Below are 18,421 nucleotides of genomic sequence, written 5' to 3' on the forward strand. Positions count from 1 at the left end.
TTTATGAGAGAAAATGAGTTGCATTCAATAAACTGACTGTTCTGTCTGTAATTGCTCTGTTTTATACATTTTATTGTTAATTATCCTCATTTTAGTGTATTAATATCACGGTGTCGCATCACACCTGGTATGGACAGACAGATTGCGTGTTGCTTCTCTAGACACACGAGAAGTATTTTTCACCAAGAGTTGATGGTGTGAATCTGCACCTCCCCTTTACTATGCAAAAATGCTAGTGAAGTGTTTTGCAGACACTGTAAATGTTTGTTTTTACCCACGGAGGTAAATTGGACCTGGCAGATCACATTTAGACACACTCCACTTTTTTATGCAACAAGCTTTAAAATGTTATACGTGTAATTCTGCTTAATTTTTTAGGTTTCAGCTTGTTAATAATTTGTGTTAAAATGTGTAGTTTACAACTCTTATTATTTCAATTTTAAAGAAAATAGCATTTGTACTTTTTTTTTTTTTTTTAATATAAATGAATGTCACCCCACATTTTTAAAAGGCTTAAATGTGATAAAATTGTTGTAAACTGAATATAAAACAAAACGTAAACTTTCACATGTTATGTGTGTGTGTATGTGTGTTTATAAATATACTGGCACGCCTTGCCCTATTCCGGTTTAACACTCAAAAAACAATCTACTCACCTTAACTGTGTTACAATTAGAGCTCGACCGATATGGGATTTTTGAGACCAATACCAATTTTAGAGGGGGAGAATTCACGATTACCGATATGGTGGCCGATATAGTTAATTTGCTGAGCTGGAATGAAAACAGACCTTTTCTATGTGGATTGTTCACCGATTTTGCACTGATATGAATATGCAAATGTACTCCAGAAAGCTGCTTTCTTAAACAAATATTTTCATCAAAGAATATTTGACATTATTATTATACATTGGCAACAGAAATGAACACAGAGGAAATTAAGAATAAATAACAATACAATAAATAGCTTAAAAAAACATCAGTACTGTATGTTCAGTATCAGTCAGTTGCTGACCATTTGAATAAAGAATAAATAAAAATAAAATAAATAGCTAAATAAACAGCAGTACTGTTTAGTATCAGTCAAATGCTGACTAGTTTATTACTGCCAGTCAATTATTGGCAGGTTGTAAAACAAGAAGCATTTACACCTGCCTAGACAAGAGATAAACGGCGGTAGCAGTATTACACCATATTCTGCTATACAAGTTCAGGGGAAACCTTCAACGATGGAAAACCAGACTTCTAAATATTAAATTTTATAAATGCAATGATTGGAATTGTTCGGTTGAAGGGGGTACCAAACTGTGAATCCTGAACAAAACAGTTTGGTGTACACATTCGCTTCCACTCAGCTGACAAGCAATGAAAGTAGCTATGTGGTTAGATAGTTAGCTATAAACTTGTTGTCACAGAGAGTAAAAGATGGACCAGCGTTGCGTCTCACCAACTAGTTAACAGCGTTGCGTGAAATCAACACTCAACAGACACAATCCACCACCGCACCGTTGTCTGCTGAGCTGCAAAAAGATGCTCTGGTGATTACCTTTCAATCTGCTACATTACTGACTGCACTGACAAACTATAGCTGGCTAACAGCAAACAGACATGAGTGACATGGTTGTCAGGGACAGGGTTAACGTTATATTGGTTATATTGAAAAGGGAAAATGATGGGGTCATTGTTTGCTAACTTTCCAGTATGTATTTCACAAACTAGTTAGCAACTTACTGCGGAGTTGAGCAGTGTCTTCGCATCGCTTAACTCTGCACGGTCTGCAGAGCCACCTTCAGTTCAGAGTTAGCTCTGTAAACAATGGAGTCGGAGCATATCGGTAAAATATACGCCGATACGATATATCGGTGAAAGGCTAATATCGGCGGACCGATATATCGGTCGGGCACTAATTACAATGGGTTTAATGACGAGAATATGGTCAGAGTTGTCATACAGAGATATTTGTAATTACTTTGTGTTGTCTTGGAGTTTCAAGAGCACAGAGGCATATCAGCACGTTCATAGTGTGAAGATAGGATCTTGTGGATTTATGAAAGAAGTACTCTTATAAAATCTCCCCGGTCTGCTTCCAGTTATTATGACATCCCCTGAACACTTCAAAATACTCATGATAACTTTTGGCAACTCTACAACCTGTAAATTCACTTTGCTAGCTAATTACACTTTGACGTCAACACCATAGATATCTATATAGCAACCGCTAGACCGGAAGTTCCAAGACAAAATTTTCAAGATGGTGCAAAATTTTCCTTGCCGCATAAGTTGAATATCACTACTATATATTAAAATGTAATATTCAATAATACAAATATATCAATAATTAATTTAATAAAAAGAATGCAATGGTATGTTGAAAAGTAATTGGTCTGTCTTAATTTCATTGAAGTTCTAAGAATTCATTTGATTAGATAATAAAATATAATTAAACTTTTAAAACACGGAATTAAAAATAAAATAAAACGGAAAACATGGAATTTGGGAAAAAATAAAACTACTGAATTTGGGGAAATAAATAAAACTGATTTATAGGGCCCTATAAAAGTCTCATACTGATGTGCTTTCTCTTTCTCCCTCAGCGATCCTACACACTCATCTTGGAAGCCTGGGACTGGGACAACTCCACTCAAAACAGTGAGTATTCTCATGTACTACATGATTCACTGCTGTAGCCTCCCTTGGTTGGGTTTAGTGCTCCTGATGGGTGTTGTTGAGCACTGTAGTCTTTATTTTAGCGCTTTAGGGGATGGTGCAGAGATCCTTGAAGGTGAGAGTAAGTGTTAATGTTGCCCTGCTAATGTGTCATAAGTTAAGTGAGGGGAAATTCATCATGGTGTGTAGGACTGGGTAAAAACAACGATTTTTCCGATGCATCGCAATCTTTGTTTGAAGATCGATGTTTTACTCTATGGGACAACCCTTTACAAAGAGAGTAAATCACTTGAATATGTGAAAATATTTTGTGCTGTGTGAGTAAAAATGTCTGTGATTAGCCACTGGCTGGTTAACTTTTAGATCTGAACTCACTAGTGTTTGAGTAGTATAGCGGTGAAGAAGTTCAGCAGCAAGATCCTTTCACTGCTTGTTGAGAGTAAAAGTTTGGTTTGACTCGTTCTATGTGATGTATGTCCAAAGACGAGATCCACGTAATCTGTTTGTCATTGAATAATGTCTCTTTTATACCCTTTCTGTTCTTTACAGTCAGTTGTTGATTTAAAAACAACAAGACAGAAATGTTTAATTCTAATCACACATAGCAAGTATGTGCTAAAGAAACGTATCTTCTATCATTGCTCTCACTGGTTTATGCCGGTAGTCTTAAAGAGACAGTACAGATTTAGCATGTGTTCTACATATAAATGTAAATACTTGAAAATTGTACAAATTATACATGTAAACAATAAATATGTTTTTTTTTTATATACACATACACACACACACACACACTATATAGATATATAGATATAAATATATACACGTGTGTATATATTTATATCTATATATCTATATAGTGTGTGTGTATGTGTGTATATATATATATATATATATATATATATATATATATATATATATATATATATATATATATATCACACACACACACTGTATATATGCAATATAATATATGCAATTGTAAGACATTTATTGATAGAATACACTGAATTTGAATAATTTTCAAAAGCTAAAATGTAATATAATTAATTTGTCAAATGTATATTTTAGTATTGTACCTAGAAGGTTATATAATTAGAAGCATTAGCTGAGAGATTTGTTTTATATGTAGGCCTAAGCAAAATGGACCCATATGGAATAGAAATCCGAATCGAGAGCTTGTGAATCAAATCGAAACAGGAAATCAATATCAATACCCAAACCTAATGGTGTGTCGGAAATTTAAATTCTGCTGTTTTATTGGGCATGAAAGGTTATTTAAAAGGGTCATGTCATGCAATTTCTTTTTTCTTCTTCCTTGAGGTTCACTTATGTTTGAAAAGATTTTTGCACTAAAATAGCATAGCATTCCATGACCTTTTTCCACCCTGTCTCTGGCCCACTGTGTGAAATGATCGATTTCTGTGTACTACTGCTTTAAGACATGCCTAATGTTATGATTGGCTAACATCATTGCAGAGCAAACTCCTTCCCGTTAATACAAGTGTGGAACTGTATTTTCCAAGAATGAAAGAAAAAAAAACATGCAAGTGAAATCACCTAAAAGCACTCAGTTCAGCCAATCATTGATAGCTATATGTCCCAATTTATGTGAAGCACACAAACTACAACAATTATTCGACTGAAAAAAACTATAGAAAACTGAAAAAATTCCCCACACTTTCTTTCCCCAATTCTTATCATGTGTATGAGATTTGGTGATAAAATAACGCTATATAAACTGCAAAAATAGTCTAGACGAATACAAGCTGCGAATGTGAAGGGTTAATAAATGTGTATCCAGCTGTAGGTAGTGTTATTATAGACTGATGGCCCGGGGATTCCCCTGTCTGATCTCACGGCTTCAGTTTGATCCCGTGATCTCCCTAGAATTATTTGCCGGTCGACCGGGGAAGGGGGTCTCCCTCGATACATTTGCCGCCTAAATACGGGACAGTGGGTTGGGTCCCGATGCGTTCATTTCGTCCAAAATACGGGACGGCATAAGTAATATAAGACAGATGAGAAACTACCCTTACTATCACGTACTTCACCGTTGTTTTTCGTTGCGTTCCACGCTACATGTTCTTCTACCTTATTTAAATAATTTACTCTCAAATATTTCATGAGGAATTATGTATTTCTTTGGCAAGTAACCATGTAATAACTACGATCTTCTCCACATTTGAGTCATGATCATGGTTTATTTAGCAATAAAAAAATGGCTGACTAAACAAATCCTTACCTTTTAAACAAACACAGGCTGATTTAATACTGTATTATATTTGTTACTCACTTACTGTCGTGCCCAATATTGTTGCCACTGCTAAATCTTTCAATACAAGTTTCCTGAATCTTTGTTTCTCAAAATAATTCATCCATGAATCCAATGAATTCAAACATATAATCCTACATAGACGAGTTCAGGAACTTGCTATGCAGAGATGCGTTTTTTTTTGTTTGTTTTTTTTTCTCCACAACCAGAAACACAACAATGTCTAGTGACCTTCCTTTACATCTTAAACTTTTCATTGGTTAAAAGCAAACTACATTAAGGAAATTGGTATTTTAATTCACCAAAGTGGCATTCAACTGATCACAAAGTATAGTCAGGACATTACTGATGTAAAAAACAGCACCATCACTATTTGAAAAGTCATTTTTGATCAAATCTAGACAGACCCCATTTCCAGCAGTCATCACTCCAACACCTTATCCTTGAGTAATCATGATAAATTGCTAATTTGGTACTAGAACATCACTTGCCATTATATCAAACACAGTTGAAAGCTATTTGGTTCATTAAATGAAGCTTAACATTGTCTTTGTGTTTGTTTTTGAGTTGCCACAGTATGCAATAAACTGGCATGTCTTAAGGTCAATATTAGGTCAAAAATGGCAAAAAAGAAACAGCTTCCTCTAGAAACTCGTCAGTCAATCATTGTTTTGAGGAATGAAGGCTATACAATGCTTGAAATTGCCAAACAACTGAAGATTTCATACAAAGGTGTACACTACAGTCTTCAAAGACAAAGGACAACTGGCTCTAACAAGGACAGAAAGAGATGTGGAAGGCCCAGATGTACAACTAAACAAGAGGATAAGTACATCAGAGTCTCTAGTTTGAGGAATAGATGCCTCACAAAAGTGTTATGGATCTTAACCCCATTGAGCTTTTGTGGGATCAGCTAGAATGTAAGGTGCGTGAGAAGTGCCCGACAAGTGCTACAGGAAGCGTGGGGTGAAACGTCACCTGAGTATCTGGACAAACTAACAGCTAGAATGCCAAGGTTCTGCAAAGCTGTCATTGCTTCACGTGGAGGATTTTTTTATGAGAACTCTTTGAAGTAGTTTAAGAAGTTCTGAACTTTTTTTTTTTTTTTTTAAATTGTAATAGTAATTTTTCACGTTATCAATATCCTGACTATACATTGTGATCAGTTGAATGCCACTTTGGTGAATAAAAGTACCAATTTCGTCCATAAGAGCAAAATCTGTACATTATTCCAAACTTTTGGCCACCAGTGTAGGTTCTGAAAGTAGAGGGTAGGAGGCATGCATTTATTTTGATATTTTAAACCGCACTAAGCAGGAGCTCATAAACTGTTGACGTATTTATTGATTGATTGTGATACTAATTAGCTTCCAGAACATTCCTGAAACAACTGCTAAGGAACATCACACAAAAATGTAGTTTAAGCCTCATAACTTCAACAAGCACACTTTATATCATGTTTATATGTTTACAGTAAGGTGTTGCGTATTAAGTCCTATTGCAAATTACAGAAACGAATTCGGCTATTGCCACACTTTCAGCAAGACAGTATTCAGTTGTATTGAACATCACTTTGAAGTGCAAAACTTGATCAGATCTATAAAGAAGCAGAAATTCGGGGGCCTGGCTAGCTCAGCGAGTACTGACGCTGACTACCACCCCTGGAGTCACGAGTTCAAATCCAGGGTGTGCTGAGTGACTCCAGCTAGGTCTCCTAAGCAACCAAATTGGCCCGGTTGCTAGGGAGGGTAGAGTCACATGGGGTAACCTCCTCGTGGTCGCTATAATGTGGTTCTCGCTCTCAGTAGGGTGAGGGGTGAGTGGTGAGTTGTGCGTAGATGCAGCGGAAAATAGCGTGGGCCAGATTGAGGCGAGTCACTACGCCACCATGAGGACTTGGAGTGCATTGGGAATTGGGCATTCCAAATTGGGGAGAAAAGAGGAGGAAAAAGAAAAGCAGAAATTCAGTTCCAAATATGGTAGCCCAATATTATTTTTATCGACTCAATGCAAACAGAGTGAAAACCAAAATAGAATTTGATATCTCAGACAGTAATCCACAAACCCTGGTTCTGGGGGGCTTCTTTTGGGGTTCCAGTACGTAAGGATCTTGGGGAATCAACATGGAGACCATAATTCCACAGCTGTATCCTGTTTACTCCGCTGCCTTTTGTCTGGCTTGTGGAATTGTCGGTAGGAAAGGGTCAGGCGGAGGAATTCAACGTATGCGAGAGAAAGGTGAACACTAGAAAATAGAGGAGACCGAGGGGGGCCTGACTTTGATCTACGGATTTTATCAGTAGAATATCTGTGTATCTCAGGGTTTGTAAAAGTCCAAATGCAAACATACACCTCTTCTTCTGCTTGAAGTCATTATGACCTGTTTTCTCCTTTTCGTCTTTGCATACACTTTAAACAATGGCCTAGAGGATGCTTGCTTGACTGACCAGTATGAGCTAAGCATCTTATAGGGTTTTTTGCTTTGGATGTTGTTCTTCAAGAGCGCATTGAGTATGACTTCAGGGAGACACAATACAGGGCTGTTTTTATTTTAGCACAGCTAAGTTACACTGTATAGGAAGCATGTAAAATGACTGCTAAGTAGGGCTGGGCGTATATCAAATGTTCATTAGCCTATTAGCGATTATTTTGCTGCCGATGTTAAATTTAATGGTATATAAAAAAAAAACAATTTTGTCACAGTTTATTCACCCTTATGTCTTTCCAAACCTGTATGACATTCTTTCTTCTGCAGAACACAAAAGGATATTTTATGAAATTAATAATAATTTAAAACTGAAGACAGTGAGTGATTCACTTTAACACTTAATAAACCAAAAGTAGCCATGTGTCATATTCAAATTCTTCTGAAGGCGTATGATCATTTTGTATGACGCACAGACTTTAGTTTATTTGTAATTGTTTTTTGATCTTGCATCAAATCAAATAATTGGAAAAACTATGTAAACAGTGCTGAATCTAGTATGGTGGTGACATAAGTAACTTGAAACCTCATTGATTATTGCACCTCTTGTGACTAAACTTCATAACGTCATGCAACAGGGCAAAATCGTGTATATCGTTATGATTTAATTTGCTTTTTATTTAGCTATTACGTTTCGTAAAGACCGCATCTGTAGTTTTGTGGTCCTTGTGTCGCAACTTGCGAGAATGAGGCTGTTAAGACAGATGCTTTAATAGGGTCTGATTTAAACTTCAGTTGCAAAAATGCCATAAGGTTTATTCATTTCCATCAATTCACTTCAAACTGTCAGTTTTAACAAATTAATTCAAATCTTGGACTCACCAATAGGGCTGCAACTAACGATTGTTTTGAGAATCGACTAATCTAACGATTATTAGATCGATTATTGCAACGATTAATCATTAGCTCTAAACCAACTATTCAGCTTGTGCCCCGACATAAAAGGTTGTATTAAACGTGCTTGCTAACAATAAAGAGGACAAAATCATCTTTTAAAAATACCTCTAAATGACATTCACTGAATTAAAGGAAAAAAATACTTTTCATTATTTTTAATTCAGTAAAAAGTTCACTATAAAAAAATCCTATTATCAAGTGTATTTGTCTTTTTTTCCTATTTAAAATTGTCTAAAAATCCTTAAACAAGATACATTTACTTGAGAAGTAACATAAGATATTTAGACTTGCTTTAAAAGAATGTATCTTAAATATTAGTGTATTTTGTATATAAGTGTATTTTTTCACTTGGTTATTCTTCTGCGAGTGCAGTAAAGACAAAATATACTTATATTCAAGATCTATTCTCTAAAAGCAAGTCTAAATATCTTCTATGCTGCTTCTCAGGTGAATGCATCTTTTTTTTTAAAAGGATTTTTGAATATTTTAAAATATTTGTATTTTTAATATTATATTCAACATTCTCAGATAAAAAAAAAAAAAAAATTATGCAGTATAGCTGCTAAAGTAAATGTACGTTGTTTTAAAGGAGTTTTAGTTATTTATATTAGAAAGCAAACCAAAACAAAAACAAATCAAAAACATATTTTGTTGCCGTGTGTAATGGGGCGAAGACTACCTCTCTCATCTTTTTGTTCACTTCAATCCATCTTTAACTCACAAAAAAAAAAAAACATTCTCTTATTAATAAAGCTGCGTTTTGCCAATTTTCTTCACGATAGGAAAGGCACAGTGACATATTATGATTCAATAAGTTGCCATCGCGTTATAATCTAGCTGCATTAAGCGCGCGCACTCGAGGGATGAGCATCCCCGCAACAGAGTGTACCTCAGCCGGGTGCAGTTTCAATCTCTCCCCCTAAGATCGGGACACTTCATGCAACACATAGAAGAGGCGCTGACCACAGAGAAATGCCAGTTTCCTTATAATTTTAACTTTAATAAAGCTATAACGCATTAAATAGAATTGCATTAAAGATGTAACGCTGGGGTGTTTCCTTTAAAGACGCTCGACACGCAAGTTTTGCTTAAGCTGAGCGTCAGCTCCGGCTCTGCTTATTCCACAACAACAGTGCTTCTGTATTTACTTATTTTGTATTTTTGCCCTCATACTTTGCGATCTACATCACCTGAAGCTGTTTGGAAAGTTTAGAGTGCGTCTGGACTGTGAAATGTATTTTCTTCCTCTCCTCAGTCAGGCGCGAGCTGCAGTGCTGCTCTTGTGTGCAATCGTTAGTTTCATATGATTTTATGTTACGTTAAGATCAAACGACTATTCGACAACGAAAATGTTTGTCGACAATTTTTTATTGTCGACATTGTCGATAACGTTGACTGTTCGTTTCAGCCCAATCCGTTTGAGTCACCGCTCAAATATTCATGGATGTCTGAATGAAAAAAAAAAAATCACTCTTTTAATCCATTTGAGCGAAATACATAAATATCAAGAAATTTAAAAAAATAATTGTTTTAGCTCTATCGCCCTGCCCAACTGCCAAGCAGGTGATTCCCAGTGAAGTTACTGGTACGTTGTGCTTTACAGCATCTGGTCTGTAATTAAATGATTAGGGAGCTCAAGCGTAATGCCCCCTATATATTATTTCAGGGCTCTAGAGTTCAACAATGACATTAGAAGTGGTCACCAGGCCACCTATAATCTCTTCTAACAATTGATTAAAAAGACTTGACAATGACCACCTTTCTTTGATTATCCAGATAGTGACTTGGCAGAGCTTTGTTTGAGACAGGAGCTTCATTTATCACACAAGCCCATAGTAGAGAGGCGTGCCAGACATTAAGATTATTCAACATTAATGATCTTGTCATAGTGAGAGAACGCTGCCAAGGTCTGTCTGATGTGGCTGTCTGCGGTCTGTCCTTACGCAAGGCTTGGCAATGAACACGAGTTTCAGATACTGCCAGTACATCGTCCTCTCTTTAATGCTGTTTGATACTACTCGTTTAGTATGCAGCGTGAATGCTTAGAGCCACGGCACCTCTTTACTTAAACCGGACACGTCCCCTTGCCTCTATGTCTGTCTGTCAGATATCCAAGGGCAAAAATATTTCACTCTTTTGCCTTTCATTGGGGTGAATAAAGTTTATCCTGCACAATGTGTCATGTCTTCTCTTTGCTGAACATTTTGTTGTTGCAAAGCGGGAGCTTTGGGACCTTGTTCTAGGCAGCTTGTTAAGAGAACAGATGGAATTAGCCAACATCATCAATGGACACGCATTTATCATAGACTGTTTAAATAATTCTGTTACATATGTCAGAGTGGTGTACAGACAGACAATGGCTACATTCACACAGAAGTAGAAACCGGTTATCAGTCTTGTTTTAGAGTGCTTAATATGGTTACGTTGACACACAGATTGGTTATTAACTGCATTCTATGTCCAAACTGAGACTCACAACCATATTTTCTGTAAACCTGTGCTATGTAAACAGAACTGCACTGGACAGCTAGTTGTCAGTCACATTATATAATGCAAGAGCTATACTGCACATGGGTGTCTCATGTATTTCACATGGGGTTTCGTTAACTGCGCTTTATTTTAAATGGTTGGTCTATGTACATATGTCAGATGGACATCTTAGGCCATTGCAGTGCATGTCTTCATTCATTCATTATGATAGGCTATTATAACAGCCTGTTACAAAAAGTACAAAAAATTGCATTATCAAAACATAAGGCACAGTGTGTTGCTGCATAAAATGAGTAGTTTGTGAATAGGCGTAGCGCCATGCAGTTGCACATTTTGCACTTCATTAACGCATAAGAAGTTCACTCACGATTGCTCAAGTTCATATGGATAGTGTATAAGTAAAGGTAAATTAGTACATTTCAAATGTACATTATTTTGACTTTGTTTGTATGTAATACCTCACCATGTTAATTAAGCTTATGGTGATGTTTGCTTGTGAGTCTGAGCAGTGCTAATTGTCCACTTCTTGATGAGCAATCATTAAAAGTCTCAGTCACCTACGGAAAACATGAGAAAAGACGTGCTCTGATTGTCATTGATGATCATTCCCCTGTTTGCTTCTGTCAAGAGTCGCGTCCGTGTACCGGAGCAACAGCCGATGTAAGTAGGGATGAGCGATATATCGGCGGCTGATATATTACTGCCCGATAACCAGGAAAATACAAATATTATTATCAAGTCGATAATGGAATTACCGCCGATATTTTCGCCGATAATTTGTAACTGTTTATTTGCTTGCGGCTGAGAATCTCTGACTGCCTGCAGGGTCTTTCCTTCAGGCAGAGACTTGGGACAGCCGCAAGCGACAGTGCTCGTGCACACACGATGTTATTTTGACATCTCTGCACCTTGTTACATTGTTTTGGGTCTGGTTTTAATTCGAGATCATCTGCTGTTAGTAACGACATGCCATTTCCCATATTCTGTTTGTTTCATGAGGCAATCAATTAAAACATGACAAAAACATGCATGTTACTTGGGGGCAATCAGTTTCGCTTATTACCTCATGAAACATAAACAGAATGTGAGAAATTGCACATTGTTACTTGCAGCACAGCATTACGATTAATAAAAGCCCCAAAACAGCCTAACATGGTTCATAGATCTTGAAAAAAGTTTCACAGAGTGACTTGAGATGGCTAAAAACATTCATTTGTGAATTAAACAAATCTGCTTGTTGTATTTTTCTAATGTTGTGACCATTCGTCTGTATGATGTTAACTATTCCCATTATGATTGTTGTACACATTTAATAAATTATACAATGGAACTGTCACAGATCAGCACTGTAAGCATCAGTGAATGCACATCCACTACACACACAAAACACCGCTGTATACAGTCTGGCTGCTAGCATAAATATTACACCATTTATACAGAGTTTAGGGTTTGATTATGTTTTGTTGTTTAATTTTCATTACATGCTGTTTATCGCCTCATTTTGGTTTAATGCATTATCACAGCTATTTGAAGTTCATTATTCTCTCTCTGTTAGCGAGTCATCAGAATTGCCATAAACACTCATATAAATGGGCACCATACAATTTATGCAAGTGTATTTTCATTTATTTCTCATTCAAATTAGCATATATTTGTTTTATAGGCACATTTCTGGTTCATGTTACATCTGCCAAACCTTAAAAAAAAAAAAGTCCAAATTCCAAGCTTTTAAATGACAGATATTTTTCAAATAAGAAGCTTTTAATGAATTAGCTATCAGTTCCAGGTTAAAGGATTAAAAATGTAAAAAAAAAAAAAAAAAATGTAATATCAGTTATCGTATCGGCCACAATGAGCCGTGAATTATCAGTTGTCGGTATCGGCCCAGAAATTACATATCGGTGCTTCCCAAGATGTAAGATCTCTCCCGCGAAAGGCTTCTGTTTCAGTGTTTGTTGAGCGCTTGTTACAGAATGTGCAAATGAAGAATTTCTCTCTGTGTGTCAGTGGTCTGAAAACAGTTTGCAAGAATTTTGTCTTATTTGTGAGCGCTGCAAATAATCGCAGACCATCTCGGGAGGCGCTCTGAGTTTAATAAACGTCAAATTTTCTTGCATAGGAAAAAAGTGGCTTAAAAAAGTGGGCATTAAAAAGCTGACAGTGGCCATGTTTACATGGCAATAATGTGATTAAACTGTACCTCATGTAAACAGAATCTTGCGATTTATGATATTATGATTATGCTTATAATCAGAGTAATGATTATTGCAGTAAGATGTGGAGTACTCCCATTTTAATTGCTTTATACTGGCATATAAACACTTTAATCACATTTCTTCCACTCTGACCAAAGTTGTGTGAACAGGATGTTTCGAAACTCACACTTGTAAGTTAATGCAGTTGTCAATCTCAAACACTACCTGTGTGAATGTAGCCTATACGTACGTGTGCATTGCAGGGCCCTGCATGCCCCAGAAAAGGTCCTGTAGCATTGTGTTTACTCTGCAGGAAGGGCTCTGAACTGCCCAGTGTTTAGATATTGGGCAGAACGAACCGACAAATCTTGCTCCATTGTTCTTTATCTGGAAGCGCCAGGGCTATTTCTGTTTTTGTTGCTTAATTTATTCGACATTGTCAGGGGACGGAGAGGAAGGTGTGTGTATTTGTACTCCGCGTGTGTGTTTGCAAGAGGAGAAAGACGTGGACGGACTCAACACATCAGGACAGAGGAAATCGCAGGCCCCCATTTCCACCGTGATTGTTTGTCGTCTCTGATCCTACTGCGATAAAGATTGCCTTCTTTGTCTGTGTTTGAAGAGGGCTGGGAAAGCTTGGGAAAATGGCACTGTTAACTGCTCATGCTAGTAGAAGGGACTCTTGTTGAGGGGTTCGTGTCCTGGCGGACCTGGACAATGTGGTTGATAATCAGGGCTAGGGCTGGATCCAAGTCCTTCAAGGACTGCTGGAGCTATGAGCTGAAATTCGCAAGTGTTGGAGAACAGTAGCTTCTTCTACTGCACTTTCCCAGATCTCCTTGGTAACAGCAACAGAAAACCTTTAAAAGCATTTTTGTTTTTTTGTTTTTTTTTAAAGTCCACTTTAAAAGCATTTGAGGTATCATTCATGACTGTAGCACAAACGTTGTGGAACGAGTTACACGCAGAAATGTAATATTTTGCTTTAGGATATGAGCAAAAGTAATAGTGATTCTCACCTTGGCTAGCACTTGATGACTGATGGTTAACCAAGACGTAATTCAAAACCAAATCCCTCACCTTGTTTGTTCATTCAGGCAGTAGTGTAATTTATGTGTGAATTTATTTGTTTAGAGATGTTGGACTTTTGTTGTGCAGTGATTTGTTCTGAGTTTATTTGTGAGGCAGGAAGTTGGCAGGGACAGGATAATCTTGAGTCACTGGGGCAGCTAGGGAGTTTATAGCTTTAAATCAGGGTCTGTCCTGTCAGTTGTTTTAATGGCTGATCTACGCACCCATTTTTTTCTTACACATTACTGATTGATTGAGTGTGAATGAGCTTGTAGCTCAGTCTTGGAATGTGTGGAGTAATGTAACAAGTAGTTTCTATAAGAAATCTTATTTTGCATATTGTTTAGGATTTGTAGACCTGTCATTTATAGATTGAATGGCCAAAGTTGTTTTTCAAATAAAAAGACAATTAAATGGATAATGGATAGTAGGAAAACACTTGATCACTGTTTCTTATCCTACCTGTTTTTTTTTTTTTTTTTTTTTTAGCCGGTGAGGAGAATTTGATCGAGCAGCACATACATGCAAGTATGGTGAACCCAGGCGACCACTGGCAGTCCATAAACCATCCTGGCACCACAGCCCACATTGAGTACCGCATCCGGGTCAAGTGTGACGAGAACTACTACGGCAGTAAGTGCAACAAACAATGCCGGCCACGGGACGATTACTTCGGCCACTACCGTTGCGATCCATCTGGGAATATTTTATGTCTAGAAGGCTGGATGGGACAAGACTGCCGAACTGGTGAGTGTAGACGGCACCTGTATACCAGGGGTACTCACACCTCTATGGCGTGAGATCTATTTTTTCTGCCATGCATTGTAGGCAGTATTGTCACAATACCAAAATTTCAGACAATTCTCGATACCAAAACTAATATTAACTAATTTGTTAATCAGGTAAACATTGTTTTAAGTTCTGAATTAATTATTCAGGACAAGGAGTAAAATAAGAAAAAAGAATCTAATTAAGAAAACAGTGCTTACATATTCTAACAGCAGTATCAATATGTAATCAAGTATATGTTTAGAGATTGAAAAAGAAAAGAAAGAAACTAATTTACCATAAAACTTAATAGATCACAGGTTTTCACTGCATGATTACATTTAATATTTTTAAAGCTACTAAAGTTATCCAGCCAAGAGCAATAAATACTCTTGATTTCTTGTTGTTCACCCCTGCTTTATGTCATTTCACCTGTATGCTATTTCAATTTAAAACATATCGGTTCAGAATCAGATTTTCTACTGGCCTATAGGAAGCCAAATCTTGCCAAGAATTATAATTAGCGATTCACTGATATTAAAGTTCTGGCCAATGGCGAAAATTGTTTTCACGTTATGTACGATTTGGCCGATGTTAAAAGTCTGTACTTTGTCTAAAAAAAATTTAAAAAAGGAAAACACTCCAAATACTGAAATCACTAGTTGTAAGTGCTACAAGTGAATTTAGGTATCACAAAATAATGTACAGGATGAAAAATGAATATTCATTTTGAGATCTGAAGATTACATATAACGGTACTTTTGAAGTATCACTAAATAATGGCCAATGTGATCTAAATAAAAAAATGTGCAAAAGAAGGTCCACAATTAAATATCCAATATTGTCTGATAAATATCCAATACAGATATATTATGAAATCACTAATATCTGCCAATAACCGATATGGTCCCTATATATCGTGCAAAGGTAATTATTAGTTCACAGTGCTCTTGTGGATTGTTTTTGCCATTATTGATATGGCAGGATGAAGGATAGAACTAGGTACTACTGATGTCTTCCAGCATATAGCGAGGAACCTTGTTAAAATCTTGCCCTTTACCACCCTGTAAAGAGACCTGCTGCTATCAGTGTTTTCACAGCCCTGTGATCTTTGCTCCTTTGCCTGGAGGTGAGATTGTGTTGTAAATGACACCTCTGCAGTCCTGGAGTCACACTTTTCATTAGCTCAATTAATTTGGGTGATGCTGGGCTTTTGGTGTCTTTAACCGACTGCTGTAGACACGCCTTATTAATAAACTAGAAGGCTATGGGCTGAAACTGTGTGTGCGATTGTGTATGTGTATATACCACAAAAGAAAGGCACTAATTCACCAACCACCATTATAATGAACAAGGGTATGAGTAGATGGGTGTTACTGGGGGCAGGTTTGTATGTGTGTGTGATCGGGCAATAAAGTTGTCTTCTGTCAGAGTGAGCACCATGAAGTTATGTTGTCACACTTGTAAGGCAACACAAACACTGACTGACCCCTCTTCTCTCTTTCGCCCTCCCTCAGCGATCTGCAAGCAAGGCTGTAATCTGATTCATGGAGGCTGTTCGGTGCCTGGAGAATGCAAGTAAGTGTGTGAGCATCATTTCACGCTCTGTTGGGCTGGCTAATCTGGCTCCTTAATTTCAGCATGGCCATATGTATTCATGCTGATAAGGTCTTTTCATTTGTTTACCTTACCATTAATTAATTAGTGCACTGAATCCATTGTTTTTGCAAGCTGTTTTTGTTTATGTCTTTTATCACACTATGTTTTCTAGAGTGTTTGAAAGTTGAACGTTACTTCCTACTTTTCTTTGGCAAAAGAAATCTCACATTTTGATAGTATCACTATTGTTATTGCTCATATTTACCCTAAGTATTAAAACCCTAACTTGTTGATTGACTTGTTACTATTTTCTATCTAATTTGGCTTTCAGCTGGTGGACGGAAAAATGGGCAAAAAAAAAAATCCCTAAACTTTCATCAAATGAGGAACTCAAGCGAAGAGACTATCATAGAGACTTGGGGGTGGGCAACACCCTAGCAACCGCATTAAAATGCACTAAAAACCACTCAGAACACCTTACCAACCGCATATCAATGCACTACCAACAGCCACAACACCCTAGCTCAGTGGCAGTGAGTTTTAGATACACACCTCTTACATTTTCTTTAATAAATGTAAAAAACTAGTTGTAACCGAAGCCTTCAGGATGTAACATTGGACTGATTGGAAGGTTACCTAAAGCAGTGTTTCCTGCTGTAGGCTGTTGTACTGTCCCAGCATGTCTTATGTTTTCGTGGTAACTACCTTTCAGAGTTATCTTCAGATGATTATTAAATGAAATGGCGGTACTCTGCTCTTATTGTCACAGGAAACGGTAATGTTTCCAGTGCTGGAGCTCAGCATGGAATCCACCTCACCTTCCACAACATGTCCCCCCCTCAGTCTCTTCCTGTAGCGTAGCTCTGCCTTCCTCCTTTGCCACAGGAAAAGCTCTTAGCCTTTGGCATGCGGGAAGACTTCTTGCCTATACCACCCTAAAACCCTCACTGTTTCATGCCAAATGGCTAAAGTGGCAATTCTAAGGACAGGGAAGGAATACTAATAGCAGAGGTGTTTAAACCAGGAAGTCACTGTAGACTAAGGCTGTCAAATTAAAATGTGAAATTCTAATATTCATCGAATTTAAGATAAAACTGCACATTCAAATGCTAAAATGAGCATTCAAATTTTGGATGTGTGCCAAGCACTGATGATTACTTGCATTATTGGGCTAAAGCAGATGCAGTGCAATGAATAAAACAGAGCGCAGGTTTCTCGAGATGCATTTTAAAGGTTGAATTTCCTTTTAAATTGACATTGTCTGTAAAATGCATTGTTACTGCACAAGATGCTAAAAAAAAAAAAAAAACAGCGAGACCCGACTCAACGGTCAAAGATGTCGTTCTAGCACATGCTTACATAAAAAAGATGGGCTGTACAACGATATAAAATGAAAAACACTGTGGTACTGTCGGTATTAAGAAGCTTGAGTCTGTGGTAGTACTATGGCACCGGTTTAGGCTACTGTGCAACACTAAGTACCCGAGTTTCTTGATTGCCTGTGAGAAACAGCTTCTGGGACCTGGATAGGAAGCACAAGACAATATTTTATTTGAGGTTTTGAGAATTTGGGAGATTCTTTGAGCGTCATTCCCCTGCAGGATGCAGTGACTCCCTTTCCTATCATCCAGGGAAGGAAGGGGGTGGAGACTAGCGGACTGAGGTTGCCACAGGCCTTTTCGTCAGAATTAATCAGGAGAGTTTACAGTTTACATTCAGCCAGTACCATTTCAGCCACACTTGAAAACGAATGGATGTTATTCCTTTAGATAAAAAAATATCAAACCCAAGTGGCATTTATGATGTATTATGTTCTGAAAAAAGACAAAAAGTATTTGGACACATTTTAGTCACCAAACGTACTTTTAAACGTATCCATAGTTAATGTGATGAACTACACCTGTGGCTACTCTGCTAGGGCACCTGTGTGAGCTTGAGGACACTGACTTCATATATTCACTTAAAATTATTTTGG

At 37.2% G+C, this 18,421-nt stretch overlaps 1 protein-coding gene across 2 annotated transcripts in view; it reads left to right on the plus strand.

The window, feature by feature from the left end:
• jag2b (jagged canonical Notch ligand 2b) overlaps window positions 1–18,421 on the plus strand; it is a 67,895-nt gene that overhangs the window by 22,025 nt on the left and 27,449 nt on the right. For both annotated transcript variants that reach the window (XM_051645153.1, XM_051645154.1), the window contains exons 3-5: window positions 2,594–2,648; window positions 14,569–14,826; window positions 16,365–16,425. In XM_051645153.1, coding sequence (XP_051501113.1) covers window positions 2,594–2,648; window positions 14,569–14,826; window positions 16,365–16,425 — 374 coding nt within the window. The remainder of the gene's footprint in view (window positions 1–2,593; window positions 2,649–14,568; window positions 14,827–16,364; window positions 16,426–18,421) is intronic.

Source organism: Myxocyprinus asiaticus, chromosome 19 (assembly GCF_019703515.2).
Source record: "Myxocyprinus asiaticus isolate MX2 ecotype Aquarium Trade chromosome 19, UBuf_Myxa_2, whole genome shotgun sequence".
NCBI classification, from domain to species: domain Eukaryota; kingdom Metazoa; phylum Chordata; class Actinopteri; order Cypriniformes; family Catostomidae; genus Myxocyprinus; species Myxocyprinus asiaticus.